Raw genomic sequence first — 20,548 nt, forward strand, 5'->3', positions numbered from 1 at the left:
CATTACAAATAAATCACACAAGGATTTTTGGACGATTCACTGAAATGAATGACGATAAAATCACTTGGATCTGAAAGTTGTGAGTTTAAATCCCAGCCACACCAAGCTGCCACTCCTGGGCCCCTGAACAAGGCCCTTAACCCCATAGCTTTAAAAGGGATCTATTTATGAATCCTTGGCTGTGATTGGCTGACTGATCACTGGACATACAGTACATAATACATACACACATACACACTGTAAAAATCTATTAAAACAATTTTAAATGATCATTGGATCCAAATTGTGGATTGTGTTGTGTTGAGTTGAGTTGAGTTGAGTTGTGTTGTGTTGTGTTGTGTTGTGTTGTGTTATATTATGTTGTGTTGAGTCATGGTGTGTTGTGTTGTGTTGTGTTATGTTGTGTAGTGTTGTGTTTCATTGTGTTGTTTAAGTGATTTATTTCCTGATGAACAAGCCTGAGGTCTCCTTAATCTTAAATAAATGAGCACTTTGTCAGCTGTGTAATTGGGAAAACCGTTGCTAAGGGACTCCTGTTTGAGTTCACATTGTGGTAAAAAATAAACACAAGATAAACATCCTAACGACAATAAATAGCGTAATCCATTACCGCAACAACAACAAAACACTATTTAAGGTGATTAACAAAGTGACGGAGCTCCTCCAAGGATGTCAGGAGGAGAATATTTGCCTCTGTTGGCCAGCCCATCTGTGTGTGTGTGTGTGTGTGTGTGTGTGTGTGTGTGTGTGTGTTTGTTGCAGAATTCATACAGTGTGATGAACCACTGCTCGAATCTCAGTTGCAGTAGAAGGTTTAGTCTTTTATATACAGTGTATTTGTGTGTGTGTGTGTGTGTGTGTGTGTGTGTGTGTGTGTGTGTGTGTGTGTGTGTGTGTCTATGTTGACCCCCAGTTGTGTTTGTCCTGTGCTGTAGGTGGGCTGGCAGTTGAAAAACTTGGTAAACTCCCTGCGCGGGGACCCTGGAGGGGTGACACTGACACTGAAAAAGCGCCCTCAGAGCACGCTTACCTCTGCCCCGGCCCTGCTAAAGAACATGAGGTGGAAGCCCCTGGCCCTTCAGGTAGGCAGATTTTACCCCTCAAAACCCTGTGCCCCTTCTACCTCTAGCTCCCTTTTTCCCCAGCCAGGGGCATTTAGTGACCTTATTTCCCATAATGCTTTTCTTCTCAGTTGATGTCATGCAAAAAAACACATCCATGCATTGCTATGCAGGCAAGTTCATGTCCCTGATTTGGGAATTCTGTACTATCAGAAACTTCCCATATCTCGGAAATAAGATGTTGAATGCGGTTATTTGAGTTACAGTGTGTGTGTGTGTGTGTGTGTGTGTGTGTGTGTGTGTGTGTGTGTGTGTGTGTGTGTGTGTGTGTGTTAGGATCAGGGCTGTTCAGTGTTTAGTGTTTTAGTCGGATGTACTGACGTCATGGAGCTGTTAAATCCTCTGCGGTCCCTCGTAATAAAGTGTGATTGGAGACGCCTGTGTGTGTGTGTGTGTGTGTGTGTGTGTGTGTGTGTGTGTGTGTGTGTGTATGCACGGGAGATGGGCGTTAATCTGCTTCTGGAGTTGATGGAGGATTTCATTTTCCCAGAGTGTCGTTGTAGAGCCATAACCATAAATTCAACCCTCTGTCCTTAATTCATTCTCTAAAAGGTTCCCTAACAGCTTTGTGTGTGTGTGTGTGTGTGTGTGTGTGTGTGTATGGAGGACCATTGCACTCTCTAGATGTGAAATATGCATTTTTATTTATTTGTTTATTATAAAGATTATCAATACATCACTACATATGAACTGTGTTTGTTTATTTACTTATTTATTTACTTTGCTCATCTAGTCCAAAAATTAGCTTTGTGTTGCTGTGCTGATAATATCAAAAGATCGGAAAGACAGAATAAACAAACAAACAAATGAATAAATAAGAGAATATTTCTTTTCTGTTTATGTAAATTATATTTGTATATTTTGTCCAGCTAGAAATAAATAAATAAATAAATAGATAGCTAAAAAAATATTTTGTGTATATATGTATATATATATATATATATATATATATATATATATATATATATATATATATATATATTTTGTATCAAAATTAATGATATAATACAATAATAATAATAATAATAATAATAATAATAATAAAGCCAAGACAACAGTGTCATCATCATGCGTGTTGAGAGAGAAGTTTAAATAAACAACGTCTGGTGGGACGTTTGGGAAATAGCAGTTTGGTTCTAATTTAGACAAATGATAACCTTCTCAATAAAAATGTAACGTTGATTTAAAGCTCAGGAGCAGAAACTGGATGCCCTCTGAAATCCTTTTTCTGCTCATGATTAAATTTCTGTCATTTTTTTTGGTCGCCATCCAGAGACAGTGAAATTTGATCAGCATTTACTCAGTAAATATTTACACCTCATTGATCCCAGTTCAGATTTATGATCTGCGATTGATTATTTCTGTCTGTCCTCTGCAGCCTGTCGCTCCTAAGAGCCCAACTAGCAGCTCGGCCACGCCCACCAGCACCATCAGCACGCCCACCAAACGAGACAGCTCCGCCCTTCATGACCTGTACATCCCGCCCCCTCCACCTGAGCCCTACACACCCAGGTGATCTCTGAACCCGAAATGTTTTTTTTAGGTTTTAGGTGTTCTACATACACACAAAGAACACCCTGTGAACCCTCCACATAGCCCCGCCCCTTAGATCTCTAATAAATGTGTGTGTGTGTGTGTGTGTGTGTGTGTGTGTGTGTGTGTGTGTGTGTGTGTGTGTGTGTGTAGGGATGAGCAGGGGACTCTCCCCAGTGATGACCGAGGTCAGGGATTTCCTGCAGCCAAAGGCTCAGAGTCTCCAAACTCCTTCCTGGATCAGGAATATCGTTGTCACTTCCCTCTGATGGAGGATGAAGCTGTGCTTTACTGCTACGAGTACGAGCCAGGCCGCGGAGCTCCGCCCTCTCGCAGAGACGCCACGCCCACTTATGGTAAACAAACACAAACACACACACACACACACACACACACACACACACACACACACAAAGCCACAATTAATACAAATCACAAAATACATGAACTTCTTATCTTTTTTCTGAGCATGACCACAGAGGTTCTTCTTTAAAGTCTTTCTCTGAGGTTCTTCTCCAAGGTTCTCCTCTGAGGTTTTCCTCTGATGTTCTCATTTGAGTTTCTTCCCTGAGTTTCTCTCCTGAGGTTCTCCTCAACATAGTGTGATACACAGTCAGAGTTATGACTCATAATTATCTTTCTAATACACAGAACCTGGGTTCTTGAAAGGTTCTGTGGAGATTCAAAGGTTCTACCATACCAAAATATATGTAGTTTTTTCTTGGAAAGTCTGCTGCTTGGTTCTTGAGTTCTTGAGTGTTTTGCAATGTGTGTGTGTGTGTGTGTGTGTGTGTGTGTGTGTGTGTGTGTGTGTGTGTGTGTGTAGAGTATGTGTGTGCATGTGTGTGTGTGTGTGTGTACTGTGTGTGTGTGTGTGTGTGTGTGTGTGTGTGTGTGTGTTTGAAGCTTAAGTCCATAGCTGCTTAAATCTCACAGTATCACACTTTCTCTTTGTGTCACACACACTCATAAGCTGTGGCTGTCACCTTGTAAACACTGAAGCATATGTGTGTGTGCGTGTGTGTGCGTGTGTGTGCGTGTGTGTGTGTGTGTGTGTGTGTTGCAGGTCGTTTAAGGCCTATCTCCATGCCTGTGGAGTATAACTGGGTCCCAGACTATGAAGATCCGGCCAGAATAAAAAGAGAAGGCAGGAGAGGTAAGTGGTGTTTCACCCACACACACCCACACCCACACACACCCGCACCCACACACACACACACACACACACACACACACAAAAGAAAAATTTCAGATTAGCTATTTCTCTGCTTTGCATGAATATAAGAGACATGAAGGTCAGTAGTTTGTCTTTTCATCTGCTGTCTTCTCTTCTGTCTTCTCCTCCATCTTTCCCTCCATTTTGCTCTCCAATTCCTCCTTAGCTTTATGTTCCACTCCATGTCTCCCTCTTTAACTTTATCTTCTCCATTATTTCAATCCATTTTCCACTCTATCTTTCCCTCCATCTTTCTCTTGGATCTTTTATTCATTTACAGTTACGGTTGATCTGTAAAACGAGTCACTTCCTGTTTCTCAGTGACGTTATAGCAGCTATAAACGCAGCGCAGAAGATCCCCCATCACGCTCTCCTCATGCTCTCTCTTTTACAGTCAATAAGACAAAAAACCTTCATGAATTTACATTAATGAAAAACCGCAAAGAAGATTTTCTGTCCTGAAGATGAACTTCTACAAAAGCTCTGACACTGGAGACTCCTTCCGTACATCAGTATTGTGGTCCTCGTGAACATGCCGTTGCTATAGAAGCGATAACGTATCAGAACGAGCTCATTAATATAAACCTGGGCAGAGCTGACCAATCAGAGCGCAAGATTAATCAGATAACAATCTCACACACACACACACACACACACACACAAACGCGCACACACATTACAGATACAGACACAGATAGGATAAAAATGACAGGTTTTTTTTCTTCTCTCTCTCCTAAAAACAGCTCAGGATTTTTGTTCATCTGTTGGTTCCATTGAATTCCTGCCTCTTTTTCTTCATCCCTCCTTCTCACGCTCGCTATTTTCTTTTGTAGGTTATTTACTAAAATGAGACACGTGGGTGTGGTGGTGGAGCCTCGGCTTGGTTGCGGTTGTGGTTTGGTGTACGTGTGTGTGTGTGTGTGTGTGTGTGTGTGTGTGTGTGTGTATATGTATGTGGTTCAGATCACTGGAGTGTGCGTTCCAGCTGGTGTTTGATCGCGTTAAACTGCTCTGCCGCTGCTGGTTTGTGAGGAGATTAGTGCTGTGATGGCTCTTTCCTTTCCGCCCCCACGGCCTTTTTTCTTTTTCTCTCTCTCTTTCTCCCTTTTTCCCTCTCTTTCTTTCTCATTTTTTCTCTCTTTCTTTCTCCTGTCTTTCTAGAAGAAAAGGGAGGCAGATCGTGCAGGCAGTGAGTTTGCAAAAAAAAAGAAAAAAAAAGACAGCTAGATTGCAGAACGATAAATAGAGGAAGAGATTAAAAGAATGAAAGAAAGGATTGAAAAGGCAGAATTCATTTCAAGGCCGGTGGAATGAGACATAAGATCGAGAATGAGCGCTCGTTTTTTTTTTCTTGAGCGCTTTTTTATCACTACAACAATTCAGATGGAGAGCGAAGATCTAAATGAGATTCATCCTCCACCCAGTCTGGTATTTTTCCCTTCCTTCCTCTCTCTCTCTCTCTCTCTCTCTCTCTCTCTCTCTCTCACCACTCCACCACTCCAACCCAAACAAACTCTCTGAATCTGTGATTAGTGCATTAATCAGAGAGTAATTCATTACCGCCGGACCGTCTCCAGGGAACACCAGAGTTTCCGACTTTTCATGTGTCGTACATCGTGCTTGCTGTTTCCATGGCGACCTCGACAGCAGATTTCAGGGTGTCAGGGATCTTTTAGGTCCGAATAACTGCTGCTGCTGTGTGACAGAGGAACCAGGAGTCAGAAGTAAATGAAATTGCTCATGATATTCTATTTGTATTCGAAATTCTGAAGTGTTTGAGATGCTGAGATCTTCAGACAGATCCGAGGAGCTGAGATGTGAGGTGGAACCTAATGTTCATGCAATATGCAGATGTAAGGGTTGTTCTGCTTAGGAACCCTAAAAGGTTCTGCCTTAAAGAAACCCCTGAAGAACCATAGAGAAGAAACCAACGCCATGTCTACACTAATACGTGTTCCTTTGAAAACGCATGTTTTTCGCTCCGTTTTGACTTCACACTTCTCTCCACACTCAGACGCCATTTTCAGTCAACAAAAATGTAGCTTTTTAAAAACGATCTCCAAAGTGGATAAATTAGAAAATGTAGTTTTCATGTCGCAGTGTGGACTGTGTGTGAAAATGGAGGCTTTCGAAAACCATGATGGATTTTTTTATATTTACGCGACGTTTCAAAATTAATCCAGATCAGTGTAGACGTAGCCTCAAAGTCTAACCTCCTGACAAGTTCTCAAAATTTAGAAGAAAATAATGAGCACTTAATCTCTACTGCCTGAAAGCTGAACACTTCGTGGAACCTTGTGGATCCTCAGAAACACTTAAAGAACTCCTTTATGACGTGCTACAAACAAATGACTTTTTTCTTCAGGTTTTTCTTCAGAATTCTTTGGGGTATTTCAGAAGCTTCTGCACTGATACAGTAAATATATGATGCAGGAAATATTGGACTGCATTCTGTTTGTTTGTGTCATTCATTTATTTCATGAAGTCACATGACCACATTTACACATAAATGCAACACAATAACAATCAGCTGAAGACAATATAAATGTTTTTTCTCCTCTTCTCAGATAACTCGATGCTGCGGTACGTTAATGAAGAGAAGGTTCCAGAAGAATATCTGACCGGACGCAGTGCGAAACGTGACACAGGCAAACGGGCGAAAAAGAAGAGCGACAAGAGTGGTAGCCCCTCCCACTACGGCCTGCTCCCCGCCCTGCAAATGGAGGTCCTGCGGCAGGAGTCCATGTCCACCCCGAGCTCGGACTCCTCCACTCTGTACCACGTACGTGCTCTTAATCAGGTCCTCTTTGCTACGTGACCACTCGTGTGTGTGTCTGATTTATTATCTTTATATAGCATGGTCCATTGTTTGTTTGTTTATTTGTTCATTTGTTTACTTACTTACTTACTTGGATATGTGTTTACTTATTTACATATTACAAAACTCTGCTGGATATATATATATAGGGTTAGGGTTAGGGTTAGGGTTAGGGTTTATCATTGATTCTCAGAATTCTGTATGTAGCTCATGTGCCCAAATAAAATGTTTGTTAGCTAATTATTTATTGATATTATTTTCAAAGTTATTTATTAATTAATTTTTTAAATATTAAAATATAATTTGAAATTTTCCCATCTAATTAAAAAATTAATTAAATAAGCAAACTAACTAACTAACTAACAAATAAATAAATAAAATAATAACGCTAAGTAAATAAATAAAAATAAATAATTGTTGGCTGTGTGGTTAATTAGTCGTGTAATGAAGCTTCAGAGCCGTTTTAAAGCGATTAAGTGCGGTTGTTAGCTTTTTTTTTTTTGTTTTTAGTAGTATTTTAGTTTTTAAGATTGTTATTAATGATGAACAAGATATTATAATTTATTCTTATTTAAATATAGATCTTTTTATTCTTTGGCCAAAAGATTTTTTTTCTTTACTCCTTGTGTCTCTCGTCTCAGAAGCTGTACAGAGCCTGCAGAACACACACACACACACACACACACACACACACACACACAGACACAGACACACACACACACACACACACACACACACACACACACACACACACACACACACACACCTGACCACTGATTAAGTGTATGTGATGCTGAGAGAGCAGATGGTACCTGTGCAGGTGTGGGCGTGGCTCACACACTGCGTCATCGATCATGCTGTGTCCCGCTATCTGATTGGACGAGCTCCGTCTATATTGCTTCTCTGATTAGCTGAAATTTTGACATTTCGATAGATTTTTCCACCCCAAAGGATTCTGGGTAATTCTCCAACCCATATCTCTCTATATATAGCAGCAGTGTGTTAATGAAAGCAGGGTGTGTGGTGACGTCCTGTTTCAGTGCAACCACCCTGCTGCTTCTGTTTACACACACCCTCAACGGGGTAACATAGTGTGTGTGTGTGTGTGTGTGTGTGTGTGTGTGTGTGTGTGTGTGTGTGTGTGTGTGTGTGAGGTGGTAAATGAGTGCTTACATGCTCCACAGTCCACTTGCTCAGTCCAGTGTTTGGCCATTTAAGTAGCAGCACTGAAATAGAGAGAAAATACGAAGAAGAGAGAAATAGAAAGAAAGAGAGAAAGACCGAGGGAGGGAGGGAGGGAGAGAGAGAGAGAGAGAGAGAGAGAGAGAGAGATGGCAGAAGGTGAATAAATGGTATAAATTAACTCTATAATATGATACTCTAAATGTTACAATATTGCTGTTATATTGAGTTTGTAATCTTGTGTATCAGTGTAGATTTATTTATTATTAGAGACTTAAAGCACTTTTGTACGTCGCTCTGTACACAGACGTCTGCTACATGCCGCAAATGTAAATGTAAATGTATATTACATTCGACAGAACCAGCAATCTTCAATCTGTATTTTCTGTCCTGTGTTTTTTCCACACACACACGTGTATTTAAAATCTCTGGCAACTTCAGAGGCATGAGCTACTCACAGGTGATTTTCAATGATCTGGATGTAGAGCTCAGAAGGTTTTATTGAGTCAGGTGCATAAGTCAAGTCAAACACCAGGAACTTTCCTCAAATAGCTACTGATTTAACCTCTGTATATGATTTCTGGGGTTGTGTTTTGTTCTCAGACATCGTTCCAGATTTATCGACTTACATATAAAATACATATGCATGTTAAAAATGCTGTTTTTGTGTGAATAGAAAATTATATAAAACATGTTTTTGGTAATGGCCCAGTTGGTACTTATATATAAATTGTCCAGGGCTACATGAACATTATGTACAGTATGTCTTTTATGAGTTCATGAAATGTATAAAGGATTATTTCATTTTGTTCAAGTCACCTGCATTACCTAAACACAAACCGACAAATTTCATCTCGAGATCGAGAACATTTCGTTTTCAACCTCTGCTGGCTGATTTCCATCGATACCAAAATATATTTTGAATAAAAATGAAGTTATAGAGTTTTTGACAGTTTTTCCTCCCACTGGTGTGTGTTATCGATTCCTGAGATCTGCATTTTTGCTGTGCTGTGTGGAAATACAGAAGTTTGCAATTGTTTGGAGTGGAGTTTATTGGCTGTTATTCAGTACTGAGAGTGTTTAAGTGTGTGTGTGTGTGTGTGTGTGTGTGTGTTTGAGAAAGAGAAAAGAAATGTAATCATTAGTGTGCAGTCTTTGACTGTGTATAACTCAGAGCCAGTATTATTAGTGTATAGTTGTAAATAGTAACTGAATGGCAGCTCCAAATGTGCTGTTTTTACATTATTTTACCAGGATGTAGTACATGAAGGTGCTCCAGGGTTCGATCCTCATGTCCGTGTGGGTTCTCTGTGGGTTCTCCAGTTTTGCCCCATGATCCAAAAAGTTTAGGTGGATTGCTAAAAGTTATGGATAAGTGTGTAAATCACCAGCTGTATGTATTACATCATCTGGAACCTATAATAATATTGTATTTGGATTTGTATAGTGATAAATAATTGTGAACATATTTGCATTGGTACAAAACAATTTATTTCTATTTAAATGTTAGTAGATGCACTTTACTTTTATTATTTAGAAAGTGACCAATAATTTATGACTACTATTTTCTATATAAATGGATTTCTTATCACTAAACTGTTTCTCGAGCGCGTTCTCTCAGCACCGCTGCTGCTACGTGAATACGACGTATTGCAACACTACGGAGGCCGAGGCGTGTCCTGAGAGTCACATAGAATACAGATTTACATGGCAGAGGTAGAGCTGTAACCTCCTGCACACAGAAGAAGAAAAGAACCTTTGGTTTTATTTCAGCTTTTTTTTGCTCTATAAAGGCATGTTTGTGAAACGGCCATGCGTAGGATAGCCGAAGGCATTTAAGTAAATTGATGATTTGCTGTCTGTCTGTCCGATTATCTGTACCTATTAAATTGCATTGAATCACATTGTGTTGAATTGAATGGTACTCGAATCACATCGCATCAGTAGCTGCTTCGTATGTATCATTAATGTATCGTATCACTGGTTATGCATTGAGATCGGCCTCAGTTACGGAGATATATCACTAATATAAATATATCACATCCATATCAGTTCAAACTGTGAAGAACGAGAAAAACATTGACAGGTTATGGGTTCAGAATTTGCTAACTAGCTATGTAGTTAATTTATTTTTATTTAAGTTATTTTAGTTACAAACCCGAAGCTGTTCATGATAAATGAATCGAATCCGATTCGGGGGTAACAGACCTCTATATCACACCCAGTATTCCCGGGTCAGACTTATATCACCACCACCACCACCACCACCCTGACCATGATTGAACACTTACTGAACATAAATTCCAAACTGAGCCACTGATTTGTGGTTGACAGCAAACCTGTGATGAAGCTTAGAATCACTCAGGAATTCACTCAAGTATAAAAACATCAAGTGGCAATTATGGTCATTATACCAGAATGATTCTATCCATCATTATTAAGATTCAGACAGAGTGAAAAAACTTAAGGACGCCTTTTGACTTTTCAGTGATCAGTTCCAGTTCTAAAATGTGTGCAGTATAAAATCCTCAGCTGTTCTCCATGGTCTAAAGCCACAGTTGGTAATGTTACACTACATTCTGTATTTGGGCTCGGTGGATGTGAACTGACAGCAGGTTTCCACTTGCTCCCTGAAGGCAGTTCTGCATTTTATGAACACTGAACCTGGAAAGCAATTCCATTCTCAATTTAGCCTCTTTGCTCTTCAAAGGGAGCTGCAGCATTTCTTCTGACCCTCCTAATAGAGGGGCATACAGAGTAGAAGTCAAAGAGAGAGAGAGAGAGAGAGAGAGAGAGAGAGAGAGAGAGAGAGAGAGAGAGAGAGGGGAAATGGGTGGAGAGGACAAACTGAATGAGAGGCTTGGACTTGAGAAATAAGTCATGCTGATACATGAAAATGGAGATAGAACTTAAAGTCATGCCCACACTTTCTTTCTTGTCCCTATGGTGCTGGCATTGTTTATCATTTTCATGGTTGGGCTTCAGCTTATCCTGGTTCTTCTCTGCACTTGAGATATGGAGCTTCAAATTTCAGACTCACTCCTGTTTTTATTTCTGGGTGGCATTTTGTGTGAGCCAGTGAACCAGAGTCAGGAATGTCACTTAGAATTTAGATTAACTTGGCAGAGGTAGAGCTGCATCTTCCTGCAGACAGAACAGGAAAATAACATCTGGTATTATTTCATCTTTTTTTTTACAAAGGCGAGAAGGTAAATTGTTGATTTGCTGTCTGTCTGAACCAAATAAATAAAAGCAAATCTGTAACATATTGAATTGCAGAATTTTTGAATGCATCGTAATAGGGGGGAATCGTATCGCATCGCAGTGGTAGCTGCTCCATATCGATAATTTGTATGCCGTTTCCTGTAAACCAGTAAACCAGAGATGTAGAAATGTACCTACCAGCCAGCGAGTCTGGAATCAGCACCATGGTCAGCTCAAAAGTTAGGTCCGGTTCTTGTACTGGGGGTTATGGAGCTATAAGCTGTTCAAAGCTCACCACAGACCATGCTTTAAAAGGTTAAACTCTTGAATTGATCTCTGCAGTGTTCCAGAGCTACAGGACCCCAAAGTCAGGGAATCAGGATGTGTAATGTTTGGTGGTGCACCAAAGGCCACTTTAAGTAGGTAAAATTTATGATCGATTGATTGTAGGGGCATTGTACTTTCTGACTCTTTTTAAAAACTCGATTCTATTTCCATCTAGAGAACCAGACCCAGGCTGATCTTCCCATAGATTCTTTGATGAAAGTGTAATGAATATGGAACAGCTCTCAGATTTACCCAGCATGACACAGCATCTTTAATATCTACTCAGCTTCCTGCAGAGTGCATCAATACATCAATTAGTGTCAAGCTAGATTTCGTTACACATTAGACTCTGGAACACAGTCGTATATGTAAGTACATGGAAGAATTGCTTTCTGGCCCATTTGTTCTCTCATTATCTCTCTTCATGCTTTTGGGACAATCGCTGATTTTAATCCATCATAACCACACCGTAATTGCTCGTGAACTCTCGGGGCCTACGTGTTACTTGCAAGTGCTTTAGTACAAGAGTGCCAGACATATTGACAGACGCCTCTGTCTAGACTTCTCTTGTCCATTTCTCTGACCCTCTCTTGCTTTCTGGGCGAAGCAATTTTGCAGAGTGGCTGTTTTTTTTTTTCCATTATTTTTTTTTTCACACACAGAGCCAGACTCGTAAAGACTGCCCTTGCATACGCATCTCATCACACCAACCTAACTGTGATCCCCACACCCTCACGTGGTTTAATCAAGCTCTTCTGAAATCAGATGTCATCTGGTTCCTTCAAGTATTTACACCATAATTTCTCTGACCTTTGCATTGCTACGAATATTCTTGTGTGTTTCTCACTTTGATATGAACTGCAAAACAGCAATACTTCCATCTGGTTCTGCTGGACTATCTTTCAGTCGGGTTGCTCACTGACTCAGAAGATAACGTATTATTTAAATGTGCATGTTGGTCCACGTAGTAAATAATGCTTGAGAAGTCTCACTATGTTGCTGATTATAGTAATGAGAACGTCTCAAAACAGCCACGTGATCCGGAATTACAAAACATACATTTACCAAAAAACGGCTCTTCGTGGTCACTTTTTGTTTTGCAGACATTCCAGGGATCTTCCCTGCTCTCGAAGACCAAGAAGAAAAACAAAGGTTGGTGTCAAATATTTACCATCATGCAATTATTTGTAAAGGTATTAAGAGTATTGAAGTGTACACCATGTTAAAACCATGAAACACAGACCTGGTCCTGGAGAAACATCTGAGTATTCAAAATTCAGCAAATCATTTGATTTACAGAGCTGAATGGAATGTGTTAGAGGAGGGTAACTGGACACAAGGTTCTTCAGGAACTGGGATTGGGTCTTCAGGCCCTATGCAATAGAACATCACACTTTCTAGTTTTTGCACCAAAAAGAGTACCAATGAAGAGATGACGTTATCTTTATTCTGTTTGTTGGGTTGAATCTGCAGGTGCACCCCTGTCCTCCATTAGCAAGAGGAGAATCTCATGTAAGGACCTGGGTCGAGGAGACTGTGAAGGCTGGCTCTGGAAGAAGAAGGATGCCAAAAGTTACTTTAGCCAAAAATGGAAGAAGTACTGGTTTGTCCTGAAGGATGCTTGCCTCTACTGGTACATGAACGAAGAGGTGAGTAGATAAGCTCGCACGGCGAGCTCCATGAAGCAAAGCAGCGTTCAAATTGGACTTGACAGAGCCTGCAGCTGATGACTGTCTGTACGGATTGATTGGAACAGCGTCAGTGATGTGGTGAAAGCTGACTTAGTGGTTAAGGCATATGTTTCAAGTAGTAGTGTATCATGTCTATGATTTATAGGTCTCGATAGATCATTTATTACATTTATGTGCACAGCGTACTGAAAAAACACATCACAGCCAAGTCACATGGCTGCTTTACTGTCAAGATGGAAAATTAAATCTTAAAAAAACAGTGTTGGATGAAGTACAAAAACCATGTAGTTAAAGTAGATCCACTCAGTTAAATACCACTTCTGCAAAAGTAAAAGTGCCTCATTTAAACTTTCACTTGAGTAAAAGTACAAAACTTTTTGCCTTCAAATGTCCTTAATCAACTCAGTTTATGTGAAAAGACTCTGATGTGACTCTCAGCACACTGATCTATTAATAGAATGATATTAATGAGTTAAACACTGATTAATATCTACGGGGTGGTATAAAATTTTTGAGACTAGTTTGGTAACACGCCAGCAGATGGCAGCACGAGGCTGCACGCGCAGTCACAGGGAGCATCGACCTTCATTAGTTAATATGCAATAATTATGCAACAATTTCCTTTAGAACCAAATGATAGAACAGTATTTGAGAGCAGCCAGGTTTGGTTTAAGGTTTATTTGTAACATATAGTAGTTGCAAGTTTAATAAAAACTTGGATTAAACACAAGTTCACATCGTCACGTAATGTGCGTAAATGTTAATGGTCCATATCAGATCTACTGTACCAAGAACTAGTTTTTTGTATCAGAAGAAACACCCTTGGAAGTCTTGAAAATAATGTGTACAATATTCTATTTCAGTCATGCGTTTCTCCACAAAGTCAGGAAGAATATGTTCATAATATCCATTTATTAATGCTTCGATGTGTGTTTGTTAAATGTTCTGCTTGCTGTTGAACTGATGCTAAACTGTATGTTGGTGATAAGTAGATACACCGAGCTGCAAGTGTAAAACAGAGCGAGCGCTCGACCCTGATTGGTGGCTTGCTGCCTGCTTGAGCAGTTAAGTTTTTATCTGCTCATAAATAAAAAAGGAACCACTGATTTTGCAAAATGTAGGTGAGTAAAAAAAGATACTTGACTTTGAAAGGTAGTGAAGCTACAGTGAAAGCTTCCACACATGGAAACACTTCCCTACTGTCCACCACTAAAACCAAGAAATTGCTAAAAAATCCTGCAACACTGCAACATTGTGACCGGCTAAAAAGTTGACCATGAAAGTAGGAAGTATGTGTTTGTTGAATCAAATTCTAAATAGACATATCTCATCAGTTGTCTTCCCTCATAGTTCAAAGATATAATATGCAGCCCCACTTTGCATTGTTGTGTCAATTACTTATCCTGGTCTTTACAATCAGCTTGATTGGCCCCTGGACGTCTGGTCTATGAGTTCCTCTCAGACTTAATCAGACTTTCTTAACATCAGATACGGAAACACTCCGGCTAAATTTGGTGGATATGTGCTAATCCCTTCCTACTGCTCAAGTGTGATAAGCCACAGATGAAATGGTACCCCGTTTGTTCTTTCTTCTTTGTTTTTTTTTTTCTCCCACACCCTCAGTTTCTGATGAATTGCCTGGTCTGGCTATGCTCATTATCGTAAGCCGGGGTTCAAGGCAACTCTCTCAGTCAGCATAGAAGAATAGTGAACGAGGGACTCGAGTCTTGGCCAAACTCGCTTCGGTTCCACAGGGACTCCTGAACACGAGCCAAACTGTAATTGATGAGTTTTTTCCAGGAGTTCTGAACTGTATGGATAGGTTCTGCAAACACTAGCAGGGTACTACAACAATATTTTTTGTCTTCCATTTACTCCTGTGAAGTCTCTGTCATGAAGTTCAGAGTCCCACAGCGTGGTGTTGCTCAGAGAACAACATGCAGCAGTGGAGAAATGAGAAAGGTGTGAGTTCTAATGAGGATGAACGTGTCACTTGAAAGACATGTTCTCCCGATGGTTTTCCCTTGTTAGTGTTCACAATCTTTCCCTCACACTTTCCCCCTATTAGGATGAAAAGGCTGAAGGGTTCGTCAGTCTCCCGGAGTTCAAGATCGACCGCGCCAGCGAGTGCCGAAAGAAGTAGTAAGTTTTAATACCGGGTTTTGTCCGGTCTGGGGAAGGGGATTTTCTACAGCACTTTGATTTCATTCCAACATGAAAGATGACCTTAAAATAAATCCTTTCTTTGGTCAACTGATATAAGAAATAACACACACTCACACTGTTGCCAAGGCAACCGGTTTATTCAAAACCAACCAACACTGATAGTCACGATGTGTACATGGTATAGAAGAGATTTTTAAATATTTATAATATATATATATATATTTACTCCTTATTTTTTTTATAAACAATTCAACTCTCATGTACCATATTCATGCATTTATTATCATCTTTGAATGTGTTTTAAAATGAACGATTCAGTGTGAGATGTTGTGTTTACTTCAAAATGTCTGACGATGGTGCTGGGTTTAATCTGACTCATCACTCAGGCATGAAGTACACAGGGTTTCTGCGGAGTCTGTAAAAGTCTAAAATATCTCTACAATTTAGAAATATACATTTTTTTAATTTTAAAAAGTCTTACATTTTCTGATGTCCATGTAATTCTGCCTCTAATGTTATTATAATGTTAAATCTGAAATGCACCAGCAGCACTTTAGAATCTTTCTGTTTGTTTATCAGTTTCTGTGGTTGTTGTAGTTTTTTCTCTCGCGAGTGTATTTGAATACAAATGAGACAACAGCCAATCAGCTTTCTGTTATTGGTGAGAATTTCTCGGATTGTACCACAGACATGAAAGTGGGAGTTTAGCTTAAAAAAAAAGAATTTAGTGCTCGGTTATGGCCGGTTCTAACAACGTATTTGTGTGTGTTTGATATCAGTCTTAAGTTTCATGTCTTAAAAAGGTCTAACATTTGACTTGGTGAAACCTGCAGGAACCCTTTTAAAATCCAGATTAGAAGAATGCATAATTATTACACACATTTTAGACAAACTTTCAGGATTCAGGAGAGAAACTGATTGTCGCTCGTGTGCAGGAGAAGAAATGTCATATTTTTTGGTTACTGTGAGATGTTTCACTCTGACTCCTGTTTCTGTTTGTGTCTCAGTGCTTTTAAAGCGTGTCACCCCAAAATCAAGAGCTTCTACTTTGCGGCTGACGGAGTGGACGACATGAACAGGTGGCTGAGTCGTCTAAACATGGCTGCGGCCGGCTACGCTGAGAGAGAGAAGATCCGTCAGGAGCAAGGTGAGAGACCGGGATTAGTGTATTTTACCAGGGGGGCGGAGTTTCAGCAGGTCCTGATTCAGCAAATTACAAACTTGTGATGTCACTAAAAGTCTCAGTTTCCTTTTACTTATTTGACCTACAGCAATTTACCTAATGTTAGCAAGTTCTCCAGAAACCTTGACCAGCTTCCTGCTTGATCACTTCTCCCTCTTCTGTTCCTCTCTCTTCTCCTCGCCTCTATCCCCATCCATCATTCTGTTTTTTTTCCTTCTGTCCTTCTTTTACTCTGGAGAAAGGTTCTCACTCTCACAGCATTGCTTTCCCGCTGTTCTATCGCTCAGGGAGATAGATGAGCGTTTTTAGAAAGACACACAAATTCACTCAAACACACACACACACATTAAAAAGTGTAGAAGAACACAAAGATTCTTCTCTTCTCTTCTCTTCTCTTCTCTTCTCTTCTCTTCTCTTCTCTTCTCTTCTCTTTGAATTAATAGCTAATTAATAGCTGCATATATTTGAATAAATTTTATAACTGTACAAATACCCCCTCTCTCTCTCTCTCTCTCTCTCTCTCTCTCTCTCTCTCTCTATCTTTTTGTTTCTCAGCTGATTACTGGAGTGAAAGTGAACATGAGGACAATGAAACCCCGTCTACGCCGAAGCAGGACAGCCCACCGCCACCGTACGACACTTATCCCCGCCCCCCTTCAGTGAGTCAGACCCCGCCCCCTTTCCCCACGCAGGTCACTGATTCGCTGACCCTGTCTATTTGCTGCACGCCCTCAGTTTTACCCACATAATGACTCACTCTGTGTCCTTCAGAGCCACGTGTGTGTGTGTGTGTGTGTGTGTGTGCCCATTATAACACATTACTGAATAAGAGGAAAAAGAAAAAAAATCAATAATCAGTTTCTCCAGAAGAATATAATATAAAACATTATTATTATACATAATTTCGCTTTTCTTCAGATGTTAAATTATTTTTTATTTGCTGTTCTTCTTCCCTTGTTGCTATTTTTATGGTCAGAATTGACAGATCCTACACGACGTGGGTGAAGCGTCTCAGTGGATGTGACATTTAAAACCTGCCAACGTTCTCACTTGGGATTTACAAACTGCTCTTATGTTTCTGCTTCTCACAGCCAGGACAGGATTCTACAGCTTTTTTACTGAAAGCCTTTTCTAAATGTTCACTGTTTATTAATCACTTTAATATACAACTCATAATTAAATCTGCATATTAGCTCCGCCCCTTTTAAAACAACATCCCAATAACAACGCAAATTTAGCTGCAAGCTGTTTGGAATGGTAATTACAGGTTAATGTGTGTGTGTGTGTGTGTGTGTGTGTGTGTGTGTGTGTGTGTGTGTGTGTGTGTGTGACTGTAAGGTCATTTAAAGGGCACAGAACACCACAGAACTGCTATTCTAGAAGGTCTACAGAGACACTGGAATTAAATCTTTTATGTTTCCAAAAATTTTTTGCTTTTACACACACACATACACACACACACACAAGCGCACACGCTGTATGTCCTGAGAGAGGCGGGCGTGGACCACCATTGTTAACCGCGAGACTTCATTCACTGGAGGAAGATTACAGAGTGCTGCCTTTACACCGGCTTTAAATCGGTCCTCCGGGAAAAACACACTATTTCTCTCGGTGTCTCAATTTTTCTTTTTGTCTCTGCCCATATCCTGCTTTGGCTTACTATTCAATCTCACTGTGTCTCATGTTCTCTCCATCTAGATCTCGCTTTGGCTCGCTTTCCACCCTCTGTTTCAGTCTCTGTGTATCTTCTGCTCTGTCTTACAGTTCAGTCTCTGTTTGTCTCATTTTCTGTCTCTGTCTCCGTCTATATTCTTCTCTGTCTTATTATTTAATCTCTCACTCCCTGTCTCGTTTTCTCTCTCTGTGTCTAACTCCTGCTACATCTCATTATTTAATTTCTCTCTGTGTCTCATTTTCTCTCTCTGTCTTTAGTTGTCTCCCTCTCTGTCTCACTATTCAGTTCCTCTCTGTGTTTCATTGTAAAATAGAAGTCAGCTTTTTCTCTTTGGAGTTTTCTCTCAGTCTGAGGGATGATTAGACAGCTAGACACCTGCAGGGATGATTTAACATCCTGTTACAGTGATATCCGCACGTACACCATGGAGTTGCACAAAAAAACGAAATCCTAGCACTACTTTTTTTCATAATTAGGATGCATTTAGATAAAATAGAAACGGAAATAGTCTCTATCTATATTTCTATCTATCTATTAAAAAATAGACGCTTGAATGCGTAATTGGTTGTTTTTCTGAAAATGTAAAGAAAGCTTTTCCCAGGCCTTCCGGGAATTCACATGTTGGTGCTCCTAAGAGCCATAAGATGCACAAAGGCATAGTATTCTGCCATCTGTCACTTTTTATTCTGAAGAAGTAAAGAAAACCCTGTGGTGTATTTCACTTCACTTCAGTCTATTTATATCTCAGAATTAAACAGGTGCACGTTCATGGCACATAATAACAGCTGACAGCTTTCTTGCCATCAGTCTGACAGGTGACCAGGAAAAAACAAGATGTTATCTCAGAATAAAACATCAAAATCTCTCCATCTTTCCTGACAGATGACTTGCGCGAGTCCGTACCCGGGGCCTAAACACGGCCGGCTGTCGTCCACTGAAACCTCGCACTCACGCTCGTCCCATGAGGAGTATCGCTCTGATCCCCCAGGTGGAGGTGGCAGCAGTAGCGGTGGCGGATCTCCGGCTCGGAAGTCGGCGAGTCAGCGGCGATCGTGGCAAGACCTGATCGAGACGCCGCTCACCAGCTCGGGCCTGCACTATCTGCAGACGTTGCCACTGGAGGACGCCGTGTTTGCCGAGCCGGGGACCGGGATGTCGCCCGAACGCCGCCGCCAGTCCACGCTGCCCGCCCAGCGCACGCTATTGCAGGAGCATTACGGACCCCTCGACATGGCGGAGGGCGAGCGTCTGCGGGTCCCTGTGGCTGGGGGAGGGAAACCCCGCAGCTTCACACTGCCACGTGACAGCGGCCTCCATGCGCTCCTCTCTCCTTCCACCAACATGTTAGAGCAGCGAGATCCTCCACACAGAGGGGACGGTGGGTCACACCAACAGATGATATCTTATACAATCTCTGATTTGCAGTAAACATACTGTATACTGCACACACACACACACACACACTATTCTATACACACACACAGGGGCGTAGATTACACGGGGACGCGGGGGACATATATATATATATATATAAAATAGTGAGACAGAGCAAGAGATTTACATTGGCAGTGAGAGAAAATCAGACTCACAGACAGACAGACAGACAGACAGACAGACAGACAGACAGACAGAGAAGGATGTGATTCAAAAAGGTAGAATGATAGATAAACAGATAGAAGGTATGATGGATGGATGATGGATGGATGAATGAGGAATTATTGGATCTAATAAAATATATGACACAATTGGATTTAATAGATAGATGTAAAGATGCATAAATATTTAGATGTAATTGATGAATGGATGGATGGATGGATGGATGGATGGATGGATGGATGGATGGGAAACTGTTGGATCTATTAAAATATAAGACAGACACTTAATTTAATGGATAGATGAATGGCACATACGTAGATTGACAGATGGAAAGATGGATAGATATTTACATATTGTAGATGGATGGGTGGATGGCTAGATGGAATCATTAGGTCTAGATGGACATAGATTGACAGATTGATGGATGGAAGGATGGATGGATGGATGGATGGATGGATGGATGGATGGATGGATGGATGGATGGATGAATGGGAAATTGATGGATCTATTAAAATATAAGACAGACACTTGGGTTTAATAGATAAATGGATAGATGAATGGCACATAGATGGACAGAAGGAAAGATGGATAGATATTTACATATTGTAGATGGATGGCTAGATGGACATAGATTGACAGATTGAGGATGGATGGATGGATGGATGAATGGATGGATAGACAGATGGATGGATGGATGATAAATAAATGATATAAATACTAATGTAATACGGTATATTAAAGGACCAGAACACACACAGCCACTGTTTACTAACACCAGAGATTTGAAAGGTCCAGACTTGAGGCGTGTCTCAACGTCTGCAGTTTACCAGCCAAAG

General features: G+C 40.5%; 1 protein-coding gene across 5 annotated transcripts in view; it reads left to right on the forward strand.

Moving 5' to 3' along the window:
* Nucleotides 1-20,548, forward strand: part of cnksr2a (connector enhancer of kinase suppressor of Ras 2a) — a 63,180-nt gene that overhangs the window by 34,193 nt on the left and 8,439 nt on the right. For 3 of the 5 annotated variants that reach the window (XM_046833780.1, XM_046833781.1, XM_046833784.1), the window contains exons 9-19: nucleotides 936-1,082; nucleotides 2,500-2,633; nucleotides 2,808-3,010; nucleotides 3,721-3,810; nucleotides 6,438-6,652; nucleotides 12,505-12,553; nucleotides 12,875-13,050; nucleotides 15,161-15,234; nucleotides 16,266-16,405; nucleotides 16,997-17,100; nucleotides 18,999-19,494. In XM_046833780.1, coding sequence (XP_046689736.1) covers nucleotides 936-1,082; nucleotides 2,500-2,633; nucleotides 2,808-3,010; nucleotides 3,721-3,810; nucleotides 6,438-6,652; nucleotides 12,505-12,553; nucleotides 12,875-13,050; nucleotides 15,161-15,234; nucleotides 16,266-16,405; nucleotides 16,997-17,100; nucleotides 18,999-19,494 — 1,828 coding nt within the window. The remainder of the gene's footprint in view (nucleotides 1-935; nucleotides 1,083-2,499; nucleotides 2,634-2,807; nucleotides 3,011-3,720; nucleotides 3,811-6,437; nucleotides 6,653-12,504; nucleotides 12,554-12,874; nucleotides 13,051-15,160; nucleotides 15,235-16,265; nucleotides 16,406-16,996; nucleotides 17,101-18,998; nucleotides 19,495-20,548) is intronic. The other 2 variants (XM_046833782.1, XM_046833783.1) reach the window with 1 other exon arrangement.

This window comes from Silurus meridionalis, chromosome 21, assembly GCF_014805685.1.
Source record: "Silurus meridionalis isolate SWU-2019-XX chromosome 21, ASM1480568v1, whole genome shotgun sequence".
Lineage (NCBI taxonomy): Eukaryota > Metazoa > Chordata > Actinopteri > Siluriformes > Siluridae > Silurus > Silurus meridionalis.